General features: G+C 33.4%; 4 protein-coding genes and 1 long non-coding RNA gene across 6 annotated transcripts; 2 read left to right on the top strand and 3 right to left on the bottom strand.

Annotated features, from left to right (window-relative positions):
* Positions 1–506: 506 nt before the first annotated feature.
* Positions 507–4,762, bottom strand: Dgkepsilon (diacylglycerol kinase epsilon). Its single transcript, XM_075310404.1, has 7 exons — positions 4,470–4,762; positions 3,531–4,202; positions 3,318–3,431; positions 3,041–3,247; positions 2,643–2,808; positions 2,420–2,574; positions 507–1,089 (listed from the first exon to the last, which is right to left on the bottom strand). Exons 1-7 carry the CDS (start codon positions 4,629–4,631, stop codon positions 973–975), a joined length of 1,593 nt encoding a protein of 530 aa, XP_075166519.1. The 5' UTR covers positions 4,632–4,762; the 3' UTR covers positions 507–972.
* A 1,740-nt stretch (positions 4,763–6,502) lies between these two features.
* LOC142238192 (uncharacterized) lies at positions 6,503–9,523 on the top strand. Its single transcript, XM_075309770.1, has 2 exons — positions 6,503–6,722; positions 6,784–9,523. The coding sequence occupies exons 1-2, from the start codon at positions 6,626–6,628 to the stop codon at positions 9,372–9,374; spliced, it is 2,688 nt and encodes an 895-aa protein (XP_075165885.1). The 5' UTR covers positions 6,503–6,625; the 3' UTR covers positions 9,375–9,523.
* Positions 9,524–11,573: 2,050 nt separating this feature from the next.
* On the bottom strand, positions 11,574–12,320 carry LOC142237957 (uncharacterized). The gene is made up of 2 exons (XR_012722604.1): positions 11,847–12,320; positions 11,574–11,792 (listed from the first exon to the last, which is right to left on the bottom strand). It is a non-coding gene; the product is annotated as an uncharacterized LOC142237957 (long non-coding RNA).
* Positions 12,321–19,064: 6,744 nt separating this feature from the next.
* Positions 19,065–23,470, bottom strand: LOC142239413 (neuralized-like protein 2). Its single transcript, XM_075311200.1, has 3 exons — positions 22,812–23,470; positions 19,825–20,121; positions 19,065–19,736 (listed from the first exon to the last, which is right to left on the bottom strand). The coding sequence occupies exons 1-3, from the start codon at positions 23,320–23,322 to the stop codon at positions 19,621–19,623; spliced, it is 924 nt and encodes a 307-aa protein (XP_075167315.1). The 5' UTR covers positions 23,323–23,470; the 3' UTR covers positions 19,065–19,620.
* A 1,747-nt stretch (positions 23,471–25,217) lies between these two features.
* On the top strand, positions 25,218–25,904 carry LOC142240723 (small ribosomal subunit protein mS37). Of its 2 annotated transcripts, none has more exons than XM_075312434.1 (2): positions 25,218–25,355; positions 25,421–25,904. In XM_075312434.1, exon 2 carries the CDS (start codon positions 25,422–25,424, stop codon positions 25,785–25,787), a length of 366 nt encoding a protein of 121 aa, XP_075168549.1. In that variant the 5' UTR covers positions 25,218–25,355; position 25,421; the 3' UTR covers positions 25,788–25,904. The 2 variants fall into 2 exon arrangements, with proteins under 2 accessions (XP_075168549.1, XP_075168548.1); XM_075312433.1 differs by having other exon boundaries at positions 25,410–25,904.
* Positions 25,905–26,320: the final 416 nt, after the last annotated feature.

Here is a 26,320-nt window from a genome sequence, read left to right as displayed (position 1 = left end):
AAATTAATTTAAAAAAAATGATGGAAATTTGACTATGGGATAATGATAGTGAAAGATTCCTTCCTCATCTCCAACTCCTAACATTACGTTTTGATACATATATTGAATAGTCGTTCATCTGATCTGGTGTATAGGTAATCCCTAGTCCACCTTGTTTGCGTTTTGTTATCTAGGAACTCACACTAAGCTTTAGTGGTTGTGCGTTTGTTGTTTAAATCAGTGTGCATTTGTTTATTATTAAAACCGCACCTTCAAATCTGGACATACATATTGGAGATAACAATCTAAACAAAATCTATATATAAAACCATACTTGTTATTCAATTTGCGACGCATTACGTAATTATAGGAAGAACTTACCTTATCATTTCAAAAATAAAACAAATATTTTTTCATACACATAGATATGTTATTACTTCATTTACTATACATACATTGATAATCGTTCCTAACTACAAATCCAAAAAATATCGTACTTAAAAAATATATGTGAAATGTTATTATTAAAATAAATTCTAAGTGGTAAAATATATGCGGTATATAAATGACTTCTGATGCTTAAAAAAATTGAGAATAGTAAAAAAGGATAGACCCCAAGAGATTCGAATGAAAATTTTTTTCATAGTATATATAAGAGGGTGGGAGCATCCTTTTTTCCATTATAATTATATAGAAATATTTACTATGAAATACAACTTGGTTTTAAGTATAAAAATATTTAAAAAAATAAAAGTAACACTGGATTTTTGGAAAACAATCAAAAAACAATATCAATAATGAAAAATACTTATAAAGCCATTAAGTACAAGAACCCGTTCCTTGGTATTAGATAAAAGTGTCTAGATATTTAAAAAAAAAAAACTTTTGAAGTTATGACATAGAAATGCTTAGTAGTACTAATAAATCGAGGACCGGAGAATTAGGTCGTGGGTGGATCTATAAAATGCTTCCGATGACAATTCGTGTTTCTTCTCAAGATTCCAATTTCAGCATACGAACTTGTCCGCGAGATGATAAATGTAATTCAGCTGGAACTTGCATCCAAGGTTCACCATCAGCTTGCATGGGGCAAGTAGTTTTAATTACAAGCTTAAATATAAAACATCAAATTAAAATCGAGCAAAAATTATACAATAAAATATTAACAATATAAAATTTACTAATATGCTGGGATGTCTGAAAATCTTTGAATTATTTATTAAATTCTTGCTTTCAGCTTTGCCTGAAACATAACAAGTGTGTTAACACCAATTGATGGCAAATCTTAAAAACACCTACAGTAGAAAATATAGAAAAATTATAGTTTACAAATTTTATCCAAATAATCTAGCTGACGACCTCATTTACTACAGCTTAATCGTGGCCATGTGATTAATCGAATATGGCAATCTTCAAAAGCTAGGTAATTGATATGAAATTTCCCAGATATTCTATAACGATGAACAACAGCGGGACAATTTTCTTTGCTTAAATGATGTTTACGATACGTTTTTAAAACTGCGAAAAATGTTATCTATTCGATTAGAAAGAAACTCCCTCCCCTACCTTGGAAAATCTCAACAATTGAACGGACAAAAAAAAAATATTTGCTGGATAGCTGGAATGATAGCTGAACGTTCAAACGGCCATATTTGTTATAAGTGTGTTGTTGGTATGTCCAAGGTATACGATCAATATCTTTACATGCCCACGGCTCTCAATAATAAATCACATTTACTTCGATGCCATGCTGGATGAAAATGATTGTAGAGCAGCGATGGGCAGTCACAGCTATAAATATCATCACTTGAACTCCTTTGCTTTTTAGAGACTTCTCGTTTTTAAAAATATGCTGCATCCTTTCTTGGATAACCTAACCATGTCGTCCACTTTCTGTTGGTTGAGCTCTCCAAAAATAGCCAATTGCAATTTCTTCACGAAAAAAAAATTTAAATAAATAAACATAGATGTATGTTCTTGTTGTAATGGCATAATCTTCTGCTTTTTATAGATAACGCTAAAAATTTTTTTTGGGTTACATTTCGGCAATTTTTTTAATTAGGCCGAGTCGATTTTAATCTTACTAATGACTGGGATTGCTGAAATTTAAAGCATAATATCCATTTGCAAACCCCCGAATTTAATCAAATTATCCCTGCCCCCAACTAATCCAACATATGGCTTAAAATATTCTAAGAAATATGTTAGGATAATCTAATAAAATACTCACTAAAATGTTTGCCTAATATAGATGAGTTTCAAGAAATCGTTATTTTTTACATTTTTGAAGATTTTCTACGGCTATGGAGTTTAAATCAGCTAACTCAATGCTACTTTACTTGTTTGGAATTTGGACTCTATAAGACTATTCAAAAGTATTCTAAGAAATTTCGATTGCATATACAAAGTAATTTTTATAGATTAGCATAATTTAACTTACTCTTATATTTTTTGCTTGACCTATTCTTATTGGTTTACTTATACCACACTGTAGTTGAGCAATATGAAATGACGACACAATACCAAATATTTCCATTGCACCATCTGAGATCGAATTTATCAATTTGGGAGCATCTTCGTCATTATTGCTTAGTTCTAAATTAAGATAAAATTTTACAAGAAAAGTTTTTAAAAATAAAAAAACTTTCAAAAATAATGCATACCACACAATTTACACCCAGCTCCCCAGGAATCAATATTGAGAAACACGATTGATTGTAATTCTGGCAATTGAACCAAACGGTTATCCAAATATAATTCTATTTTCTTTTCCAAGCCCTCGCAATCACGTTGAACTATTTGTTGAGTACCAAAACCAAAGTAAATTAACTGAAAAGAAAAAAATATATATCATGAGTTAAAACTATCCTATACGAATTATTATTTGCATTATATGAAGTTTGAGGGTCTATTACTGATTACATCTGTCATACATTAAATATTGATCATGTTTACTCGCAACTTTTCAGCTGTGATAAATTTCATTATGGTCGTTATTAGAACCACAGACATTACAGTTCCTTTAACTCTACATAACACTTGTATCAAATAAATAATTTACCTTGTTGAAAATTCTACTACTCAAAACATAGAACTTTGATTCGCGAGTTTTATGGAAATTGTACGTAACCAAAGCATCAACTCCCATGCTAAAATAATTATAAACATTTATCGTTTTTATTGGATGTCTTTGGATGGGTAAACGATAGTGGACTTTTTCTATTTGCAACGAGAAACGGTCAAGATTTATGGAACGTGCTTTCTTTATCTAGAAAATAAAACAAATTACAAATAAATCATATTATCTATAAGCATTGAAATAAAATATATATACTCACATTTCTTAGAATTACTAGTGGATCTAAAGTAGATGGTGGTTCGGCTCCCCAGCCTAAAACTCGGGACAAATCATTACCCGTACCCAAAGGCATTATGGCTACAGATGGAGTAGGCTAGATTCGAGTAAAGAAAATATAAATAAATTGTTGATATATATTGCATTCTTATAATTAATTTCAATAAAAATATGCAATTAAAATTCTCATATTCACCTTTATATTTAAAGTGTACATAGTATTTAAAACCCATCCAATTGTTCCATCTCCACCAGCTACCAAAATGCGACATGGTCTCGGACTAGCTTTTGCCGCCCACTGCATTGCATCTTGTGGGCCCCGAGAACCTAATTCCATTACTTGTAATGGATGTAGATAACCTCTCAACAAAGATACCACATCAGATCCCGTACTGCTTCCAGATTTAGTATTGGCAATTACTATCAAGGGTTCCCAATTCTCAATGTAAGGAGGTTTAATTCCAGCTAAATGTAATCGCATAGATTCTCTCGTTCTTGCAGCAACAATTGTGTACGGTGGAAAGATCATATCGCTGAATTCTCCTAAATCGCATTCGCCACGCGAATCTATTTGTTTGTAACAATTTGTGTGATAGCATCTTTGACACCAGGCGCACCGCCAGCCGCTTAAACCTACTTCTTCTACATCTTCGGAACATTTATCACATACTGCACTAAGTGGAAGATTGCCTTTTACCCACAAATGACGCATTCCCGTTTCGTTGTGGATCCATTTTTCTTTGCACTTGAATAGTTTATCAGCTTTACGTGTGCATGGACGTGAAGCATGGGAACAAATGCCACAACAATCACAAAAGACTCCAGCTGATGGTGTCAGAAGAATTTCACAAACATTGCAATAACATGCCTGTAGAAGGTAAAAAATATGGAGGATAAGTCATTTTAAATCAATGGCTATTCCAAATTAACTATGCACTAGCAAAGATTTGAACGTTACGATTATCCGTCGTTCACATTGCAAACAACATAGTTACTGCATACATAATACTGTTTAATCATCACTCATATATAATTGTGCTGCGCCACAGTTATTCCGTAGTAATAATCATGTCAGATATCTACAACATCCTTCTACCTTCTAATTGCCTTTTCATGCAACATGCGATGTACTTACTCTATCCAGGATTTTTATCGATTTCCAACCATGTTTGCTTTTACCAGTTACAAGGATTACATCCTCCAATAACAAACTACGACAAAGAGCAAAAAGGGCACCCAAAGCAAATAAGGATCCGATTAAAGCTTCCAAACTTAAATCGAATGATATCAGCTCCATAATGAGCTCACTTTACAAAGAGCCAATAGACTATTCACAGGCTATTTATTGGATTATCAATCCATAATTCTCCGAAATGTTCAAAATAAAAATCAATACAAACTGACTTGTTGTTTTGATTCTCTTCCTTCTATGGGGTATACTGCGAAGCACAATAGAGACGTTTTGCGTTTGAATAATGCGTCTTACAGACTATATCCCAATAAACACAAGATGAGCGTTTTTCAAATGCAACACCTTTTCAGTTTGAGGGTAAATATCATTTTCAACATAAATTCAACTTGACTTGAAACATGTAATCTTCAATACATTTTCAAATTGTTTGCGAATTACTTCCAAACCGCCAAAATGTTGAGGAAAACTTTGAAAATGTGTTGAAGATAATTGGAGAAAACTTTGACAAAACACTACCCTGAAATGCAACTTTCCAAATGGAATAAAGTGATAGTTTTTCAAATATTTTTCCAAACCGCTGCCTCCATTGGGAATAAAAACACTGGCTGATAGACGCTACAACATGTAACTTGCAACTTGTAACTCAACATCAATCTTTTATTAATGCATAAAATATGTTAAATGTGATGTGGTAGTCGTATAAATGTTATATTTATGAGAATTTATAAATGTTTTATATAAATAATTAACATCTAAACAATCGTGTTTTACTTGACCACAATGATTCTTTTACAGTGGGGATTCTCAGAAGCGCCCTCAAATTCAAAAAATGTTGGCAGGGACGTGGTCAGTTGGAAGAAATACAAAAATTTGAAATATTTTTGACATTAGACTGAAATTAATCCAAAAAGTTAACTATAATTGGTAAGTCGAAATAAAAAGTGAAATGAAAACGTTCTGGAAATCAAAAAACTCGATTGTTTTGCAGAAAACTAAAATCCTTGGATGCTATATTCTCGGAAGATGTTGGCTGATGAAAAAATGATGAAGGAAACAACAAAGAAAAGTTTCCAAAAAACTTGCAAAGTGCAACCAATTAAAACAATGTGCAACAATTCCTATATCAAGAACTTCTGGATGAAAATTTGCATTACATCAATTTACATCCCGTCATCAGTTTAATATTTTGTGAATTCCTCTTGCTGGAATCTATTCTAACTCGTAGGCCAGCAAATTCCTCGATAGTAATTATTTCAAATTGCCATCATATTAATTAATAATTAATTAATAGTTATGTAACACCAACATTATGGAGGAAATCGAATTATACATGTAAAAATGGTTAAGATATTTAAAGTTGTATTGATAGTTTTATTTATTAATACGTTTAATAAGATAATTATGTTTTGATTAATATTATATTATTATTATATATATTATTAACGTTATTTTTTAATATTATTATATTTTTTAACGAAACAAATTAATAAAATTTACAATATCCCTAGAAATTTAGTGTTGACTTTTAGAACTGGAATAGAGTTTCAGAACTGGAATAGACTTTCATACAAATTGTGGTTAGAAAATATTCGCATCAATGTTATTTTTTATTTTGTCTCATATTGAAAACTTTTTGAGAAATTATTGAGTAGCGATACATTTCAATTTGAGGATTACAATTGAGAAATTATTGCATTGTGTTGAATTTGTCTGTTTTTTGTTGAGAACGCGATTTTCTCAACTTGAATATCACCCTAATCCTTTGAAAAAATGTTTGAAAAATTGTTTGAATTTTAGTATTTTTGAAACGCGTGTGTTTATTGGGAAATCACTTTTTTGTGAAAAGATATTAACCATTAGTACTAAGCAATACTGGAAAGATACATGAACATACCTAATATCAAACCGTAGCTATTGACACGCTCTATTTAGCTTCTTCATTTGACAACCGCCATCATTCATTTGACATATATCGTTTACTGTTTTTGATTGCTCTCTCGGAACCCACGTGCATTTCATTTCTAAACGATCCAATTGTATATTGCTTTAGACAAATAAAAAATTAACAATTTTATCAAATACATTTAAGGCTAAGCACTATGGGAAGGAAAGCAGAATACAGTGAAAAGGTTAAAAAGGGCCCTGGACGCAAGGCACGGAAGCAGGGCCCACCATCTTTCCCCAAAAAAAGTTTTGGTATGGTATTTAAAAATGCTTGTTGGAAGGCACATTTATTTAAATCTTGGTTTTTCTCTAGCTCCCCTGGAAGAGGAAGAAAAGAAGTTGTCTCACCGCCAGAAGCAAAGATTGGCCAAGAGGCAGAAAACCAAACAGATAATAAAACAAAAACAAAAGTTGGCCAAAGAAAAGAAGGTGCAGAATCGAAAACAAAAGGAATACAACAGTGATAGTGAGGAGGAGGAAATGGAGCAACAAGTCGAAAATGGCAGTGCTAGTGAGCAAGAGACCGAGGAATCTGATCACGAGGAGCAACCTGTTATTATTAAAGGCAAGAAGAAAAATGGTGTTGCTAAAGGCTTCACCGATGAAAATCAAGAATGGCTTAAGCCCAAACAAATCAAAAAACAACTGGTTCAAGAGGAGGATGAAATAGAAAGTGACGATGAAGATGAAGAGAGTGGTGATGAAGAAGACAGTAATGACGAACAGGACGATGGAAGCGATGAAGAAGAAGATATTGATGAGAGCGATGATGAAGGTATTGAGCAAGAAGAATCAGATGACGAACAGGAAGTGAAATTGGGCAAGTTGGATGACTTATCTGATGGCGATGATGATGAAGAGAATTCTGATGACGACTTTGATGTATCGGGCGATGAAAATAATGAGGAAGACAGCGATAATGTTGAGGAAGACGATGAAGATCTGTTACCCATCGAAAAGGCGAATAAGAAATTGAAGAAACGCGAGGCAAAGGAGGCCAAATTAGCTGCAGAAGAAATGCAAATGTCTGTGGATCAACAGGAAATTTTCAAATTTCCTGAAGAAGATGATGAAACAGAAATCACTTTGCAAGAAGTACAACAACGAATTAAGGACGTAACTTTGGTATTGTCTGACTTCAACAAATATCGTCAACCGGATAGACCTAGAAGCGATTATATGGACCTTCTACGTAAAGATCTTTGTATCTACTACAGTTACAATGAATTTTTAATGGGAAAATTGATGGATATGTTCCCCTTAACAGAGCTCATGGAATATCTGGAAGCATCGGAAGTTGCCAGGCCTTTAACCATAAGAACAAATACCTTGAAAACAAGAAGAAGGGATTTAGCAGCCGCTCTTATTAACAGAGGTGTTAATCTGGATCCTCTAGGAAAATGGACTAAAGTTGGCTTGGTAATTTACAGCTCGCAGGTACCTTTGGGAGCCACACCGGAATATCTTGCTGGTCATTATATGATACAAGGGGCTTCTTCCATGCTTCCAGTTATGGCCCTAGCACCTCAAGAAAATGAAAGAATTCTTGATATGTGTTCGGCACCTGGAGGAAAAGGTTCTCATATAGCAGCCGTAATGAAAAACACCGGTGTACTGTTTGCCAATGATGCCAATAAAGATCGTATTAAGGCCGTCGTAGCCAACTTTCATCGTCTGGGAGTTGTAAACTCCATAGTCTCATGCGAGGATGGTGCTAAATTTAGGCAAATAATGACAGGTTTCGATAGAATTCTTCTGGATGCCCCTTGTACTGGTACTGGTGTCGTATCAAAGGATCCCAGCGTGAAGACAACCAAATGTGCCGTTGATGTCCAGAGATGTTATAATCTACAGCGTAAACTTTTATTAACCGCGATTGATTGTACAGATGCCAAGTCTTCAACTGGAGGTTATATAGTGTATTCAACTTGTTCCGTATTGCCGGAAGAGAACGAATGGGTTATCGATTACGTTCTGAAGAAACGTAATGTGAAATTAGTACCAACTGGATTAGATTTTGGTGTTGAAGGTTTCACCAAATATCGACAATATCGGTTCCATCCATCATTGAATTTGACTAAACGTTATTATCCTCATACTCACAATATGGATGGCTTCTTTGTAGCTAAGCTAAAGAAATTCTCTAATACTATACCAGTAAGCAAAGAGCAACAAGAGGAAGATGAGAAACAACTGGATGAAGGAATTGCCACGAATGATGAGGACAATGTGGCACTTCTTAATGCTGATGACAATGAAAATGAAACAGAAGATTCCAAAACGAAAAAGGCTGGTAAACGAGCGGGAAAACCAGTACTTAGCGAATATGATTTAGCAGCAAAGAAACAAAAGCTGGAGCAAAGTAAAACTAAATATATAGCTAAGGTATTTGAACCACCCGTTAAAGTACCCAAAAAGAAGAAAGATGTTTCAGAACAAGATCAAACTCCAAAGGAGAAAGGTAAAGAGAAGAATGTCAATAAATCAGTGGAAAATAATGAGGAGAAACAAAAATCTACTGAAAAACAAATGAAAAAGAAAAAGCAACCAAAAGAAAAGCAACAATCTACAGAAGGTAATAAACAGACAACGGAAACGAATCAAAAAGTAGAGAAGAAACAAAAGTCCAAGGATAATGAGTCTAAGGAGACCAAAAGCCCTAAAGAAAAGTCAGCAGAAAATCAACAAAGCAATAAAATATCAACCAAACCTCAAAAGAAACAGAAATTAAATAAGCAAACGGCAAATGGTCATTCCTCATCACATAACACGAAAACTATAACGCCGGAAGATATAGATGGTGATTCTTCAACATTATTAGAAGGGAAACCTATCAAACAAAATAAGCTAAAGCAAAAATCTAAGCAAATGGGAAAATTCAAACAAAATAAAAAGCAAAAGTAATAAACAAAAATTTTGAAAATTTTACTATTTTTAATTTGAAAATTCATAATTTTTATTAATAATATAGATAACATAGATTTGATAGTTCATTTATCAGCTTTAAGTGGAAAAATACATATGTTGTTAAAAATATTTTTTACTCAATTGTATATCTGTTTTTTTTTTTTTGATAAAGGCAAACTCTTTTTAGATTTTTAAACATTTTTAAGCAGACACGATTTTTTCTTCAAATTCAAATTTCGGTAATTTTTTATTTATTTATTTATTTTTTTTGTTATTTTAACAGAGTTTTCTGCTGTGGTATTTATTTATTTATTCTTTCTTTATGAATCCAAGCCGCTTGACCATATATTTGTTTGTATAACAGCAGACTAGACCCAATTACCTTGCAAACTACAAACTACTTCGTTAAAATAAAATTTGAACAAAGATGGAATTTGCGCATTTCAGAAAATCTGTGCAATTTTTAGATTACGGACATAAAAAATTTCACATGTCTCGCCTTTACTGCAATAAAACGTAGTAATTTGTGTGCTGAAAAACACCAATCGAGATTTCTACACCCAAAGAAATTTGTTAATAAAAACAGCAGAAATGACGGCTAAAACATCAAAAAGTCCGCTGAAAAAGGGAAAGCAGTCACTGTTTGCTAACATATCAAACATCAGCTATTTTTACACTAAAACATGTTTTAGTTTGGCTGAAACAAATAAAAATGTCTACTTAGGGACTATCGTAACACAATTAAAACAATATGTTATTTATATCTATAGTATTTGCCCAAAAATCCGAATATTTATCAAATTGAGGCATACCAGCAAACAAAACATTTTGATCGCATTAAGGAGCTTGTAAGTATATTACAGTGCAAGAATATACCAAAAACTACTTTGGTTCTTAAATATGCTTTGGGGAAAAATGTATAACCTTAAAATTTTATAATTTGTTGTTCGTTAGACCATGAAGTACAAAAATACACCCAAAGAAATTTGTTAGTAGGGACAGCAGAAAAGTCTGCTAAAACAGCAGAAAGTTTGCTGAAAAAGGGACAGCAGTCACTGTTTGCTGAAATAACAAACATTTCCTGCTATTTTTGAAGCTCGATTACTCTAAAACATGTTTTATTTTGGCTAAAACAAACAAAAAATGTCAACTTAGGAGCTATCCTAACATAATTAAAAATTATATTTTATGAATATCTATAGTATTTGACCAAAAATCTGAATATTTATCGAATTGAGGCATAACAGCAAACAAAATGTTTGCTGATCGTATTTAGGAGCTTGTAAGTATATTACAGTGCAAAAATATACCAAAAAAACTACTTTTGGTTCTTAAATATGCTCTGGGGAAAAATTTATAACCTAAAAATCTTATAAATTGTTGTTTATTAGGCCCTGAAGTACAAAAATATAACAGCAGACATCGGCTGCTGTTTTTAGCAAACTTTTTTGTATGAGTGTATAACAAAATAAAAACTTTGAAAAAAAATCCTCAATTAAACAAGCGATTGAAAGAATTCACATCTAAAATTAAAAACAAAATAATTCAATTAATTTTTTAATTAAAATTAATTCAATTTTTTATTTAAAATTAATTAATGTTTCAATTAAAAAAATACGGACATTTTTACAGTTTTAAATTAAAAATTTAATAGGTCTAATCAATTTTTAAACAAAAATATATTAAAATATTTTTAAATAAATTTCATTTTTAGATTACGGATATAAAAAATCGACGTTTTGTAATTTTTCAACGAAAAAATCGACATTTAATTAAAAGGCTATTACGGTGGAAATATTTCTATGGTAGTTTAGGTTAGATATATTGGCAGTCCGATATTTCAGGGCCACTTAGACCATTCAGCAGCATTGCCACAATGAATTTTTATTTTGGACCAACATCTTTCCAAAATTGGACCAAAATTCGCACCAGCGGACCTTATTTCCAAATTACATTAATATCCCTGCCAACATTTTTTGAATTTGACGGCGCTTCTGAGAATCGCCACCACGTCGAAAACAATCGTATACGACATCCAAAAACACTTCGGAAAAGCGCCGTCACTATTGAGATGTTGTACCACGCCAAGTTACTACAAAAAGTATCGCATGAGTGCAATTATTAGGTGCCTTTTTTAATAAATTTAGAACGACGCCAATAAGAGCTCCTTCAATCAAAAAAGTTGTAAAAGAATCATTGTGGTCAAGTAAAACACGATTGTTTACATGTTTATTAATTTGATTAAACATTTCAAAATTCTTATAAATATATTTATACCACTATCACAACACATTTAACATATTTTTTTTTCATTAATAATAGAATGATGTTGATTTACAAGTGGCAAGTTACATGTTGCAGCGTCTATCAGCCAGTGTTTTTATTCTCGATGGAGGCAGCGTGTCTGTAAAATATCTGAAAAACAATGACTATTCCATTTGGAAAGTCAAAAATTGTTCACCAATATACCTTTTTTACAATTTTAAGCGAAATCACTATGTTTTCAGCACTTTATTAGAAGAAGCTAGTTGCGCTTGGTGTTTCACAAAGTATAAAATGGCTCTTATAACAATAGTGATGGCAAAATACTCTCATGTACATTTCATAATTTTCATACGCTCCATCACAGTTGTCGATTGTTGCAGTGTCACTTACGAGTCTGTGGTAGCGATGAGGATGAAATGGAACTTTGAAATGCTGGCAGGGATAATTTAAAAGTTAAATTTTTTCCAATTTTTTTCTCCGATAGAAAATTTTGTCAAATGTTTATTTCTTTTCAAAAATTTTATTTTTTTCTATAGAAAATTTTGTCAATTTATTCTGATAATTAGTTGATAGTTTTGCTGCAAGTAGAGGATGCTGATGAGGAATGTGGTAATTCCGAAACGTGCGTCCATCCAACCATCTTGCAGTCTATAGGGCTTTGCCCAAATAAACTTGACAAACATTCTTTTCCTCTGTTGGTTAAGCTACACTTGTAGTTTACAACAATGCTTAAAGAACAAAACAAAAAAAAATTATTTCTATAGAATATTTTGTCAAAATTTTATTTCTATAGAAAATTTTGTCCAAATTTTATTTCTATAGAAAATTTTCTCAAAATTTCATTTCTATAGAAAATTTTGTCAAAATTTCATTTCTTTAAAAAAATTTGTCAAAATTTAATTTCTATAGGAAATTTTGTCAAAATTTTATTTCTATAGGAAATTTTGTCAAAATTCCATTTTTATAGAAAATTTAGCCAACATTTTATTTCTATAGAAAATTTTGTCAAACTTTTATTTCTATAGAAAGTTATCGCAAAATTTTATTTCTATATAAAACTTTGTCAAAATTTCATTTCTTTAGGAAATTTTATCAGAATTCCATTTCTTTAGAAAATTTTGTTAAAATTTTATTTCTATAGAAATTTTAGTCAAAGTTTTATTTCTACAGAAAATTTTGATAAAATTTTAAAAATTTTGAAAATTACAGATTTGACCGACCATCGGACCAAATTTAAAATTTAATAATTTTTGGACCAATTTTGGTCCGATCGGACCAAATTGGCAGCACTGCTATTCAGTCAATTGTGATAAAATTTTATTTCTATAGAAATTTTAGTCAAATTTTATTTCTACAGAAAATTTTGTCAAAAATGGCCCTGTAAAGGCTTTGAATTGCTTAAATAAATGGAAATAAATAAATAAATAAATTTTAAAAATTACCGATTTGACGAAAATGGACGAAAAACAAGCAAATTCCATTTGGTCCGATCAAATTTAAAATTTAATAATTTTTTGGACCAATTTTCGTCCGATCGGACCAAATTGGCAGCCCTGATATTCAGTCCATTGTGATACCACAGTGGTGAACTTCTCTATAAATATAACTGAGTGCTGTGCAATTCTAAGTTCAGCTCATCTCTAGGTGGTTTCGCCAACGACTCCACTTAGAGATGCTTTGAAACGCTCGAAAATGTCACCAGCATTAATGAGAGAACTTTTGGATGATTGGTCGAAACTGGATTTGAACCCACGACCCTCTGTGTATGTAAAGTTATGGGTATGCTAACAATTGAACTACGGTGGCTCCCTATGGTAACTCGGGAAGTATGTGTAGACGATATCTGTTGGGGGCAACACTACTTCACACTGATCTGGCATCGCCGTATATGACAAGGATGCATATACACAATTTTTGTTTTTTTCTCTATCTCTTTTTGGATTTAAGTTTCTTCCCGCCGAAGCGCGAGTTTTTTAGTTTTTACTTTCTTGTGAAATAAAAGGTTGTAGCTATTTTGTTTAACCCACAAATTGAGCTTTTATTAATGGTAATAGGAGTACAACAACTGGCGACGAGGACGGTGAACGAATAATCTACAAAACATCAAATAGCAAACATCAATAAGCAAGTGAACATGTCGGACGAGAAAATCGAAAAATTGTTAACTGAGCAACAAGCGGCAATGAGCATGCAAACACAACTCCTGCAACAATTGACCGAACTTCTCAAATTGCAAGGTACTACTAGATCTGATGGAAATATACCAAGTCCCAGCACTTCAAAAGCGGCACTAATGGAATCTCTCGCACATTCCATGTCGGACTTTTTCTATGAGCCGGAAAGTGGACTAATTTTTCAGGCATGGTACAATCGCTATGTACATGTTTTTGAAAAAGAAGCACTCACTTTGGAGGAACACGACAAAGTTGCCTTGTTGTGGAGGAAAATGTCTAACACCGTGCACGAGAGATTCAGGAATTACGTATTGCCTAAGAATCCAGCAGATATGTCACTGAAAGACACCATAGAGAGACTGAACAAACTCTTTGGTAAAGTGGAAACCGAGGTATCACAACGCTACAAATGCTTGCAGATGACCAAGCAAGAAAGTGAAGATTTTAAAGAATACGCAGGCAGAGTTAATTTACAATGCGAACTCTTCAAGCTAAGGGAAATGCATGTTGATCAATTCAAATGCTTAATATACGTCTTAGGCCTAAAATCCAGTCGCGATAATGACATCCGCCTACGATTACTCAAGTTGTTAGACGAGGCCAATGATTCAACAACGCTTGACACACTGGTGGACGAGACGCAAAGAATTTTGGATTTGAAGATGGACAACACGCTTATTGAACATCAGACAAAAAGCATTTGTGCTGTTAGTAAGTCATGCAAGAAACAGAAGCAGTCCAATAAAACTCCAAAAACACCCTGCTGGCTTTGCGGTGAAATGCACTACGCTAAGTTTTGCCCATTTCTATCTCACAAGTGCTCAAAGTGTCAACAAATAGGCCATAAGGATAATTATTGTGCCAGTGCCAAACGAGGAAACCCATCGAAAGTTACGCCAAAGTCAGAGAAAACGAAATTCAATGCGAGAGCTGTCTTCTCTTCAAAGAGGATGCAGGTTAAAAATTTGAGAAAATATATCAGCATTGAAATCAACGGAACAGCTGTAACGTTGCAGATTGACACTGCATCCGACGTCTCCATTATATCTCGTTCTACCTGGAATTCGATTGGTAAGCCAAATATATACAAGACTAACGACACTGCTACTGATGTCAACAGCAATAGCATAAATATCATTGGAAAATGCGAGTGCAACGTCACAGTGGCTGACACGACCTTATGCCTGCAATGCTATATAACGGAAATCGACAATCTCAACATACTGGGCATCGATTGGATTGAACATTTCCAACTGTGGGACAAACCAATATCTGCCTGGTGTCGCAAAATTACTAACGATGAGTACATCACCACCATGAAAGAAAAATTCGGATGTGTGTTTGACAACAGCTCTCTTGGACTCTGCACCAAGATAAAGGTCCATATAAAACTGCTTCCAGGCGCAAAGGAGACATACGTGGCTAAGCGTCCAGTTCCTTACGCTGTGAGAACTGAAATTGAGACGGAGTTGGACAGACTCGAGAATGCGGGTATAATCACACCAGTAAATTCTTCAAAATTCGCCGCGCCGATAGTGGTCAGTAGGAGGAATGGTAAGATTCGTATATGTGCGGACTATTCCACTGGTCTAAACAATTCAATTGAGCCAAACCAATACCCACTGCCAACACCTGAAGAAATTCTCGCTGACTGTCACGGCTGCATCATATTTAGCCACTTGGATCTTTCAGATGCCTATCTGCAAGTAGAAGTGGATGATGAGAGCAAAGATTTATTGACGATAAATACTCACAAAGGCTTGTACAGATTCAATCGCCTCACACCGGGAATAAAATCCGCCCCTGGAGCTTTCCAGCGTATTATGGACCAGCTGTGCACAGGTATTGAAGGAGCTAAGGCTTATATAGATGATATTGTTTTGGCAAGTAGATCATTAGAGGAACACAAAGATAATTTGAATTTATTATTACAACAAATTCAAGATTTTGGCTTTCGTCTTAAATTCGAAAAATGTCAATTCTTCAAGACATCGATCAAATTTCTTGGTCAGATTGTTGACAAAGAAGGCATTCGCCCAGACCCAGAGAAAATCCGAGCAATTCAAGATCTCAGAATTCCACAAAACGTTTCGGAAGCCAGGTCACTATTAGGTTCCATTAACCACTACGGAAAATACGTGGCCAACATGAGAAAACTTCGGAAGCCAATCGACGATCTTTTGAAAAAGGATAGCAAATTCTCATGGACGACGGAGTGTCAGAGGTCTCTCGATGAATTTAAACGAATTTTAACATCCGATCTACTTTTGACGCATTACGATCCGAACCTGCCGATACACATCGCCGCAGACGCATCATCGCATGGTATTGGTGCGGTCATATACCACAAATATCCGGACAACTCTATCAAAGCCATTCAGCATGTATCAAGATCACTAACACCTACGGAAAGGAACTATAGCCAAATCGAAAAAGAAGGGTTAGCTTTAGTGTTTGCAGTCCAGCGTTTTCACAAAATGGTCTTTGGTCGTAAGTTTACGCTTTACACGGACCACAAGCCTTTGCTTACGATTTTTGGTTCTAAGAAAGGTATTCCCGTGTACACAGCTAATCGTCTACAAAGATGGGCTTTGATTCTCCTAACGTACGACTTTGATATAAAGTACACAAGTACTAATGAATTCGGTCATGCCGACGTTTTGTCAAGATTGATTAGTACACACGAGAAACCATCGGATGAGTATATTATAGCATCCATCACTCAAGAAAGCGACATTCGCTACGACATAAACGAAGCTGTTTGTACACTTCCCGTGAATTTCAATATGATAGTTGAAGCTACAAAAAAGGACTCAATTCTAAGAATCGTTGCAGACTACGTGGAAAACGGGTGGCCACATAACAAAAAGGACATTGATTCTTCTATAATTCCGTATTTTAACCGTATGGAATCAATTTCTAACGTCGATGGCTGCCTGATGCTGAATTCTCGAGTAATCATCCCTGAAATATATAGAAAACGAGTTATTAAACAACTTCACCGTGGACACATTGCAGCTGAACGGAGTAAATCCATCGCTCGTAGTTACGTTTATTGGCCAAACGTCGATAAGGACATTGAGGAAAACAGTAGGAAATGTGGCAACTGTCAACTCGCAGCCAAGAGCCCAATAAAAACAAATCTCTGTCCTTGGCCTACCACAACCAGAGTTCTTGAACGTGTCCATATTGATTATGCTGGACCAGTAAATGGTGTATACTACCTCATCATAATAGACGCACACTCTAAATACCCAGCTATTCTAGAGACTTCATCAATATCGACAACAGCAACATTGAAATTGTTAACGAATTTTTGCGCACTATTTGGAAACCCATCGCAAATAGTATCGGACAATGGGACGCAATTCTGCTCGACACAGTTTGAGGATTGGTGCAACCACAGGGGTATTGAACATACCAGAACCGTCCGTTATCACCCCAGCTCCAATGGTCAAGCGGAGAGGTTTGTAGATACACTCAAACGTGCATTGAAAAAGGCAGAAGGGGAAGAGAAGGCACCAGAGGCTCTTCAAACCTTTCTGGAGGTTTATCGCTCCACCCCCAATCCAAATTCACCCAACGGACTATCACCGGCTGAAGCATTCTTGGGTAGAAAAATGAGAACAGTGTTCGATCTCATTCTGAAGCCTCAAGTCGCCAGCCAGGAGAGAGATGTACGAATGGAGGAACAATATAACCGTAAACATGGCACACGTAATAGACGTTTCAAACACGGAGAACTGGTATTCGCCAAACATTTTAAAGGAAATAAATTTTACTGGGTGCCAGGGGAAATTATCGAGAAAATTGGAAATGTAACGTACAACACCCTAATTCAAGTTGAGGACAGGAACATTCTTGTGCGAGCTCATGCGGATCAGCTGCGATCTAGAGAAACTCACCAGGACAACCCAAGATCTGAGGCAAGAATTCCATTAGATGTCCTACTCGAAGAATTCCAAATTACAACGCCCTCCAATGAGGAGTTTGAAACACCTCCATCATCACCTCATTTTGCTCCTCAACGAATTACCTCTAGGAGACATCCTGTGGAACCCCTATCCAGGTCACCACACAGGACTTAAACAGGGAGATGTTGGGGGCAACACTACTTCACACTGATCTGGCATCGCCGTATATGACAAGGATGCATATACACAATTTTTGTTTTTTTCTCTATCTCTTTTTGGATTTAAGTTTCTTCCCGCCGAAGCGCGAGTTTTTTAGTTTTTACTTTCTTGTGAAATAAAAGGTTGTAGCTATTTTGTTTAACCCACAAATTGAGCTTTTATTAATGGTAATAGGAGTACAACAATATCATTTATTTAATAAAAAATATATTTTTCTTTAATTTTAAAAGGTAGGCGAGTGGAAAAGTGTAATTTTCCAAATTTTGAGAACGTCGAAAGAACGACTTTTACAGATTGTGGAAATTGTGTGATTGACTATTTATATTGCCAATGATTTATATTTAAAATACGTATGTACATATTTTATTCAAAAAAATATTTTTGAAAAATTTTCCTAAGTGTAAGTCATTTTTCTATTTTCTTCATTCTTAAAAAATAAAAATATGCAAATTGTTGAGTTATTTTTTTGTTTTTAGCTATACAATAGAAGTAATACAGAAAAATGCCAAAGTTCAGCAATTTTCAGGTTTGAAATTGCAATAACACGAAACACAGGAATCTTTCTTTCATTTTTAGCACATTTTATATAAGATATAACGTTTCGATATTATCAACGAAATGTCAAAAGCGCTGACCCACTATGTCACACATCTCCTGACCTGACGTCCCATTTCAAGAAAAACACATTTGTCTAAGATATAGTAAAGGAAAATATTTTGTATATTTATATATATGTATATATTTTTCTTTGTTTTTCTTGGTAATAGTAATAATATAAAGTAAAAATTATAATGGAATGTACATTCTATAAGTCTTACGAATACATATAAAATAAATTATTTTAGATATTATTTGTAGAAAAGAAAACTATGTTCTAAATATGAACAAAACTAAACCAAGGTTATTCTTAAAGTAAAGAAAATTCTTCAATTGGCAATATTAACTCATCGTAGGAAAATCCAAAAAGGTTTTGTATTGATTAGTTTCTTTTTTTATATATATAAACTTAATAATTATTTGTGGTAACATACTCATTTTATTTCAAAAAAACAATTTCCACATCAAATGCGATTCAATGTGACTTTGTGGTGTACATATAACAAAACAATGATGGCTTCATCTTCTCCATATGCTTCTTTATTGTAACAGTTTGCTTTTCCTTCATTATCATTTGTAAATACACCTGTTTAACACGCGATTCCATAGCTTAGCGATAATTAAACGAAGGTTTTTATTTTAAAGTTAGTTTTCCGCCTTTGTTTTTGTTTTGTTCTTCATGTTGTAGTTCATTATATTTTCAAGTGCATATATGAAATAGTTAATTTCAAATAGATGAGCAAATTAATTGGTTTGTTGGTGTTGTTTTTTTTCTTTTTAGTTTAAAACTAAAATTGAATGAATGTATATTGTGCGAATTTATGGAATATGCATATAGGATTAGAGAGAAAAGTCTTTGAGAAATTTATAAAAAAAAAATTAGAAACTTAATTTATATTAAAAAAATAATAAGGAAATTTATAATTTCTTTTTTGTTTAAGGTGTGCTGTTTGTTTAGTTTTTGGGTTATCCCAAATTTTGCTTTTGTAGATTTGCGTTAGTAATTAGTAATACGTTTGTTTGTTTTCTTTTCTTAGTTAATCTTAATCTTAAGATCCATTTAAAGATATTGACCTAGTCTTGACCTTTAAGGAAATTCTTTAAACGTTCTGGCAATGGTAATTTGTCAATATTTTGTGGCTTTATATTTAGCAGAATAGCATCACGGCAAGCATTTTGTAACGATACAACTAATAAAGAGGAAAGAAAATAGTGAAAATAATGACTAATTTTTGGAAATATGTTTAACAAATTGTTTACAATATGCTTCCAACTTACTTCCATATAGTTGTATGATACGTATTTGTTTTGTTGTACCATAAACATCTATGACCACATGCAAAGGTGGTGCCTTATCCAATGGTATATCCTTAGTACATGGTCCTTGATCCACACCATTTATAATGAAATGCATTTCACCTTTTGTTTTATCATTTTCGGTGGGCACAAAAACCACGCCAATTCGTGATCCTTTATCGGTCAAAAGTATTCCATCAGCTGCCGAAGGTCTTAATAAACGTTTCGGTATCATGCCCCTCGGTGTGCGTACATACATTGATTCACCTAAGATGCTACCTAAAAATATTATTGTGAAATGACGTTGATTGTAAAGTAATTTTCAAATAGCAATAAAGAACTAAAGTCGAGAGGTGCTGGATCATTGATCATTTCCGTGATTAATGAAAGTTCAATTACAAATTAATTGGATTTATTAATTAAATTAAGACCGATTAAAACCAACAAATATTTTTTCCGTATATGATACCAGGGATGGAAAATACAATTTTTAAGAAAGTACAAAAAAGGTATTTTTTGAACGGAAAGGCACTTTTTACTAAATTTCAACAAAAATTTCACTGCAAGATTATTGTCAAGAGACTGAATTTAAAGAAAATGAAACTTTGACAAAATTTTCTATATAAATAAAAATTTGCAAAAATTTTCTATAGAAATAAAATTTTGCAAAAAAATTCTACAGAAAAAAAATTTTGCAAAATTTTTTTCTATAGAAATAAAATTTTGCAAAAATTTCCTATAAAAATAACATTTTTACAAAATTTTCAATTGAAATAAAATTTTGACAAAATTTTCTATAAAAATAAAATTTTGCAAAAATTTTGACAACATTTTCTACGGAAATAAAAAATCGATAATATAAAATCGCATTCTTTTTTCGACTAAAACATTCTTGAAGTTCAATAAAATCCGGCTTTTGACTATGTCTTTTACAAAATCGAGATTTTCTTCCCACATGAACATGTCTGTTTTGTTATATTTGTAAAAGACTATTAGCAAATAAGGTTGAAAAAGACTTTCTCAAAATATTAAAATATTTTGTCAAAGCTATTGTACCATAAATCTGATATCGACTCAAAAATGTCTACACAAAAGGTACTAAATTCTTCGCGGGGGTACTACGGTACTGACCGGGGTGAAAAAGTATTGAAAAAAGTACTATAGTACTGCATTTTTCATCCCTGTATGATACCCTAAATCACCACTATTGCAATTTGTTTTATTTATTTATTTAAGTCTATGGATTACAGACTAGCAGAATTAAAAATAAATTAAATCTGAAGTAGAGTTAGAATTTTTTAACGACATTGCAAAGTCCAAATCATTCAATTTATTAAACTTTAAGTGCTCTCAAGATTGTTCATGATTTGCATAGTTACTTCTATTTATGTTAAACAATTGCTTTCGTATTATAAATATTTTTTGTTGTGCAATAAAGGAAATCTGAAATCAATTGGATTCGTATTTTTGCCCGGTTAAAAGTGGGTACTAAGTTCGAGTTTAGCCGCTAAAATCAAAACTAAATCTGCAAAAGTAGTATAAAATTATATCTTTTTGTTGCAAATTATCTGTATTAGATTATAGATTATCTTGAGAAGGGAAAAACCATCAACAGTGACTATTATATGGCGTTATTGGAGCGTTTGAAGGTCGAAATCGCGGCAAAACGGCTCCACATGAAGAAGAAAAAAGTGTTGTTCCACCAAGACAACGCACCGTGCCACAAGTCATTGAGAACGATGGCAAAAATTCATGAATTGGGCTTCGAATTGCTTCCCCACCGTATTCTCCAGATCTGGCCCCCAGCGACTTTTTCTTTTTCTCAGACCTCAAAAGGATGCCCGCAGGAAAAATTTTGGCTGCAATGAAGAGGTGATCGCCGAAACTGTTGAATATTAAAAACGAATTTTGGCAAAAAAATGTGTTTTTCTTTGTTAGACCGGGGACTTATCAGCCAACCTGTTATATATATGGGAGCTATATCTAAATCTGAACCGATTTCTTCCAAAATCAATAGGGTTATATTCTGAGCCAAAACACATACTTTTGTCAAATTTGAAGTCGATTGGACTAAAACTGCGACCTAGACTTTGATTATAAAAATGTGTTCACGGACAGACGGACATAGCTATATCGTCTCAGGAGCCCACCCTGAGCATTCTTGCCAAAGACACCATGTGTCTATCTCGTCTCCTTCTGGGTGTTGCAAACATATGCACTAACTTATAATACCCTGTTCCACAGTGTGGCGCAGGTTATAAATATATAAATAAAATATTTACAAATTTGCTAGATTTAGGATTTTTGTGATTTTTCTACCCAACAAGAGAAATTTTTTAAAAGACGCAAAAATTTAATCTCTTATTTCTTCGCATTATTTTTGGTTGATTATACACATTGTACAATATTGAATGAAAAAAAAAACGAAATTCTCCTATATTTGTTTAGAAATATTTTCCCCTATATTTATAATAGCAAGGGGAATTCGGACGAAGGACATCAATTGTTACAAATTTCGACTCTAACCGTACCCAATTTAAAAAAAAAAATATTGTACAATTTATCTAAATATTACTTTTAATATGCATTAACTCCGAAAATTAAAGATGACTTCGCATCGGAATCAGTCCCATCTGGGATAAAAAGGCGAAATGCCTATATTTTTTAATTTTGTACAAAATTAAAACAACAATAATCAAATTCTAATATTTTATTCAAACTTCATAAAGAAGAAACGTGACATTCATACATTTACAAATTAAGGCCTAACGAAGCCAACTCCCCTTACAGAACTTCCGCATATATAAATTCGAATTGAATTTAAAATAATAAGTTCAAAGTCATCATTTAAAAACGCTACTTGCATAAAACAAGTTTAGTATGTCTCAATATGAAATTTAACTATATTTAATTCCTCGCTCGCCTCAAAGGTGTGCAACCATATTAGAAAGCATATATGTCTTACTTACTTTTAACTGTTCCCCCAGCTGAACTTGTTGAAGGTCGATCACCATCAGGATCCGAAATATTACTTCCATCTACACCTCCCCCTCCACCACCACCACCAACCTCACCACCATTAGATCTCGATTGCAATGTGTGAGATTCAAATTTCGAAATTGGATATATCCAGCAGGTACCCAAATTTGCTAAATCGGGCAAGGCGAATTGAGGCAGACCATCTTCCATGGAACCCAAGACATCTGGAACAAGTTGGGTTAATCCCAAGCGCATATGACCTGACCAACCTCTTTCATTCTTTTCGATTTCCACCAAAAATATTTCACCCATTTGCAAAGGTTTTTCGGAAAAAGTAACTGCATCGGCAAAGCTAGCTTTACGGAATGCAACTGTATTGTCATCGCAGAGAATAATATTTGCACCATGATAAGGATGAAATCTGGATAGTTGGCGTGTTCTATTGGTTAAGGTGGTGGTGGGTGATGTCGAATTAGAAGTGTTGGACTCTTGTACGTTCATAGTGAATTAACGTTTACACTTAACAATTAAATAAATAGTAATAAACAACAATAACACGTATTTTTAACTGAAAATAATAATAATACGACTATTTTGTTGTTGCTTTGCCAATTTTTTGCCTGGACACATTATCACAAATAAAAACGCTCCAGTGCACAACTACCCCCCCCCCCCCCACACACACACACACATAACAAATTTTCAGTTTCCCCAATAAACACAAGGATGAGCATTTTTCATAGGTAACGCCATATCAATTTGATAGTGAATCCCATCTTCAACTTTAATTCAAATGGCCTTTTAAATTGCTTGTTTTCAACAATTTTTCAAATAGGTTTGAAGCATTAAAATGAAATTTAGTTTGAAAAGTTGTTGCTAATATGTTGAGAAATTGTTGCTAACATGTTGAATTCTACTGTTGAGGGTAATATCTGTTTTTTGTTGAGGACGCGATTTTCTCAACAGTTTCTCAATTTGAATTCTAATCTAATTCTTTGACAAAAGGTTTGAAAGCATATTGAATATAAGCATTTCTCCAATGTTTGTGTTTATTGGGTTAGGGTAAATATAATTTTCAACATAAATTCAACTTGACTTGAAACAGCTCATCTTCAATACATCTTCAAATTGTTTGCGAATTACTTCCAATTTGACAAAATGTTTGAAAAGGTGTTGAAGAAAATGAAAATCTTTGGATTCTTGCTAACATTAAGAAGTTGGCCGATGAAAAACGAAAAAACTTGATATTATTCCATATCAGTTTAATTTACATCCTATTATCAGTTTAAAATTGATATTTTATGAATTTCTGCTGCTGGAAATCTATTCTAATACACGATCCAGCAAGTTCCTCTTCAAATTGGCAGCATATTAATTAATTTTAATGCAGTTTTATAACACCAACAGGAAACAAATCGAATTAAGCAAATGTGTTTACAAATAATACTCTGCCAGCATTTCAAAGTTCCATTTCATCCTCATCGCTACCCCAGACTCGTAAGTGACACTACAACAATCGCCAACTGTTATGGGGCAACCATATCAAAAAGTACAAAATGTACATGAAAGTATTTTGCCATCTTTTTTTATTTTGTGAAACGCCAAGAGCAACTATAGGGCTGTTTTCTTTTTGCACTGGATACAACATTTGTATGGGCTATCCAGAACATCGTTGCACTGGTGTTCTATCCAGAACATCTCATCAATGCAAGTCGCGCCGATCTTGCCAGATTGTGTTTTGATAAAGTGACGCTTCATCGATTCACAATAGCACTTTTTTGTGACTAATTTATCAAAAAACATGAAATTGAAAGTGGTATAGTGTCACAAATAATCGCAGCAGTAAATATTTATTACTAATTGAAGCATTTCATACATTAAAAATGCAAGATTTCACTTCTTTTCTGTGATTGTTTTTGAACAGCTGATGACAGTGTTGCATATTTTTGGAGATGTCCTGGATAAACGAGTACTCTGTTTTCTTTTAGTCCTTCGCGGCTTAGGGTATCCAGTGCTAAAAGAAAACAGCCCTTATGTTATTATAATTTATTTAAATAAAAACGAAAATGAAGGACTGAAAACATAATTATTACGCTTAAAATTGTGAAAGGTATTTTGGTGAATAATTTTCGAATTTCCAAATGGAGTAAAGTGCCTCCATCGAGAATAAACAAACTGGCTGATAGATTCTGCAACATGTAACTTGCTACTTGTAACTCAACATCATTCTTCTATTAATGCAAAACATTATGTTAAGTATGAAGTGATAGTCGTTTAAATGTTATATTTATACGAAATTATGTTTAATCAAAAAATAAACTTCGTGTTTTACTTGAATTTACTTGACTTGAAAAATTGTTGAAATTTATCATTTTTCAAACGTTTGTGTTTATTGGGTGCATGAGAAACTCTCTCGTGTTGAGTTGCCAATCTTCGTTCAGTTTTTTTTTCACAACAATATCAGCTGTCCGTTTGTTCCTCCTTTCGTAACCAGATATTTGCTGGAATTTCAGGCTGTTTTAGTGATCAATAAAGTAAGTAATAACACAAGTACCACCTTAAATTAATGTATAGTTATGATGCAATAGTTACTCGACAGAATGCGTGTTCCCACTGCTGTGTATATGGCCAAAAAAGCTCGCACTCCACAAAACGAAGCGAATGTGCCATTTCAAGAGATTCTACCTTTGCGCATAAGGAACTCTGTTAGTGGAAAAGCTGATTCCGGTTCCGATGTAGCCTGTCTTCAAGAGATGACCGTACTTTTTGCCTGCCTCAAGGATAATGATTTTGCAGAGAAAATGTGCAACAAGGAAATATCACAGTTCAAGAAATGTTACAAAGTGTATATGGACCGTAAGACGGCGGCAAAGGAAACAATTAATAAGGGTATAATAACACCGGGCAATCAATTAAATTATAAACAATTAAATAAGTACTTGAGACGGTTCCCTAATCCTGAATAGGTAATTGTTGTTCACTAGAAGAATGTTGGTAATAAACACTCTTTATACTTTATGAATGAATTATCTGTTGTTACTGTTAGTAATAAAAAATGTTCTTTAGTAAATATTTTTTAAATATTCATTCGCTTTTATAATTAATCGGAGTGTATTGATTTTCAAAATGGGCATCTATTATATTATTGTAATGACAACGCCATAGTTCTTAAGAGGTCATAAGTAACTGCAATAAAATCAAGAGATTTTAATGAAAATGAAACAAAGAAGGCGGTAAGTTTGGCCAATAGTGGACGCAGCTGTAAAGTTTGATGAAAACAGCGAAAGTTTGATGGAAAGGGAAAACCGCCACAGCTAAGATAGTAAAACTTTTTTTCTATTAAGAAAAACATCTATATATAAACATTGGTTTATGTGGTGCTTAATTGTTTGTGGCTTCACATTCGGATTCATCTCTTAAAACATGGATTTTCGGTTAAGTTATTCTAACTCCTTCTAGTGGAACAATACGTCCGATTTCTTTTGGATGGATGCGTCCA

This window comes from Haematobia irritans, chromosome 5 (genome assembly GCF_050003625.1).
Source record: "Haematobia irritans isolate KBUSLIRL chromosome 5, ASM5000362v1, whole genome shotgun sequence".
Taxonomy (NCBI): domain Eukaryota; kingdom Metazoa; phylum Arthropoda; class Insecta; order Diptera; family Muscidae; genus Haematobia; species Haematobia irritans.
The sequence above is the reverse complement of the archived record's forward strand: the minus strand, read 5'-3'. Positions and strand labels throughout refer to the sequence as shown.

What these genes read in the sequence shown, in the direction of transcription:
- Dgkepsilon (XM_075310404.1), bottom strand. Translation starts at nt 4,631, where the DNA reads ATGGAGCTGATATCATTCGATTTAAGTTTGGAAGCTTTAATCGGATCC. An exon ending in CGATAAAAATCCTGGATAGA is followed by an intron (nt 4,203 to 4,469) that starts GTAAGTACATCG and finishes TACCTTCTACAG; the next exon opens with GCATGTTATTGCAATGTTTG. An exon ending in TGTACACTTTAAATATAAAG is followed by an intron (nt 3,432 to 3,530) that starts GTGAATATGAGA and finishes ACTCGAATCTAG; the next exon opens with CCTACTCCATCTGTAGCCAT.
- LOC142238192 (XM_075309770.1), top strand. Translation starts at nt 6,626, where the DNA reads ATGGGAAGGAAAGCAGAATACAGTGAAAAGGTTAAAAAGGGCCCTGGA. An exon ending in TTTCCCCAAAAAAAGTTTTG is followed by an intron (nt 6,723 to 6,783) that starts GTATGGTATTTA and finishes GTTTTTCTCTAG; the next exon opens with CTCCCCTGGAAGAGGAAGAA.
- LOC142239413 (XM_075311200.1), bottom strand. Translation starts at nt 23,322, where the DNA reads ATGAACGTACAAGAGTCCAACACTTCTAATTCGACATCACCCACCACC. An exon ending in AGCTGGGGGAACAGTTAAAA is followed by an intron (nt 20,122 to 22,811) that starts GTAAGTAAGACA and finishes TAATATTTTTAG; the next exon opens with GTAGCATCTTAGGTGAATCA. An exon ending in TATCATACAACTATATGGAA is followed by an intron (nt 19,737 to 19,824) that starts GTAAGTTGGAAG and finishes CCTCTTTATTAG; the next exon opens with TTGTATCGTTACAAAATGCT.
- LOC142240723 (XM_075312434.1), top strand. Translation starts at nt 25,422, where the DNA reads ATGCGTGTTCCCACTGCTGTGTATATGGCCAAAAAAGCTCGCACTCCA.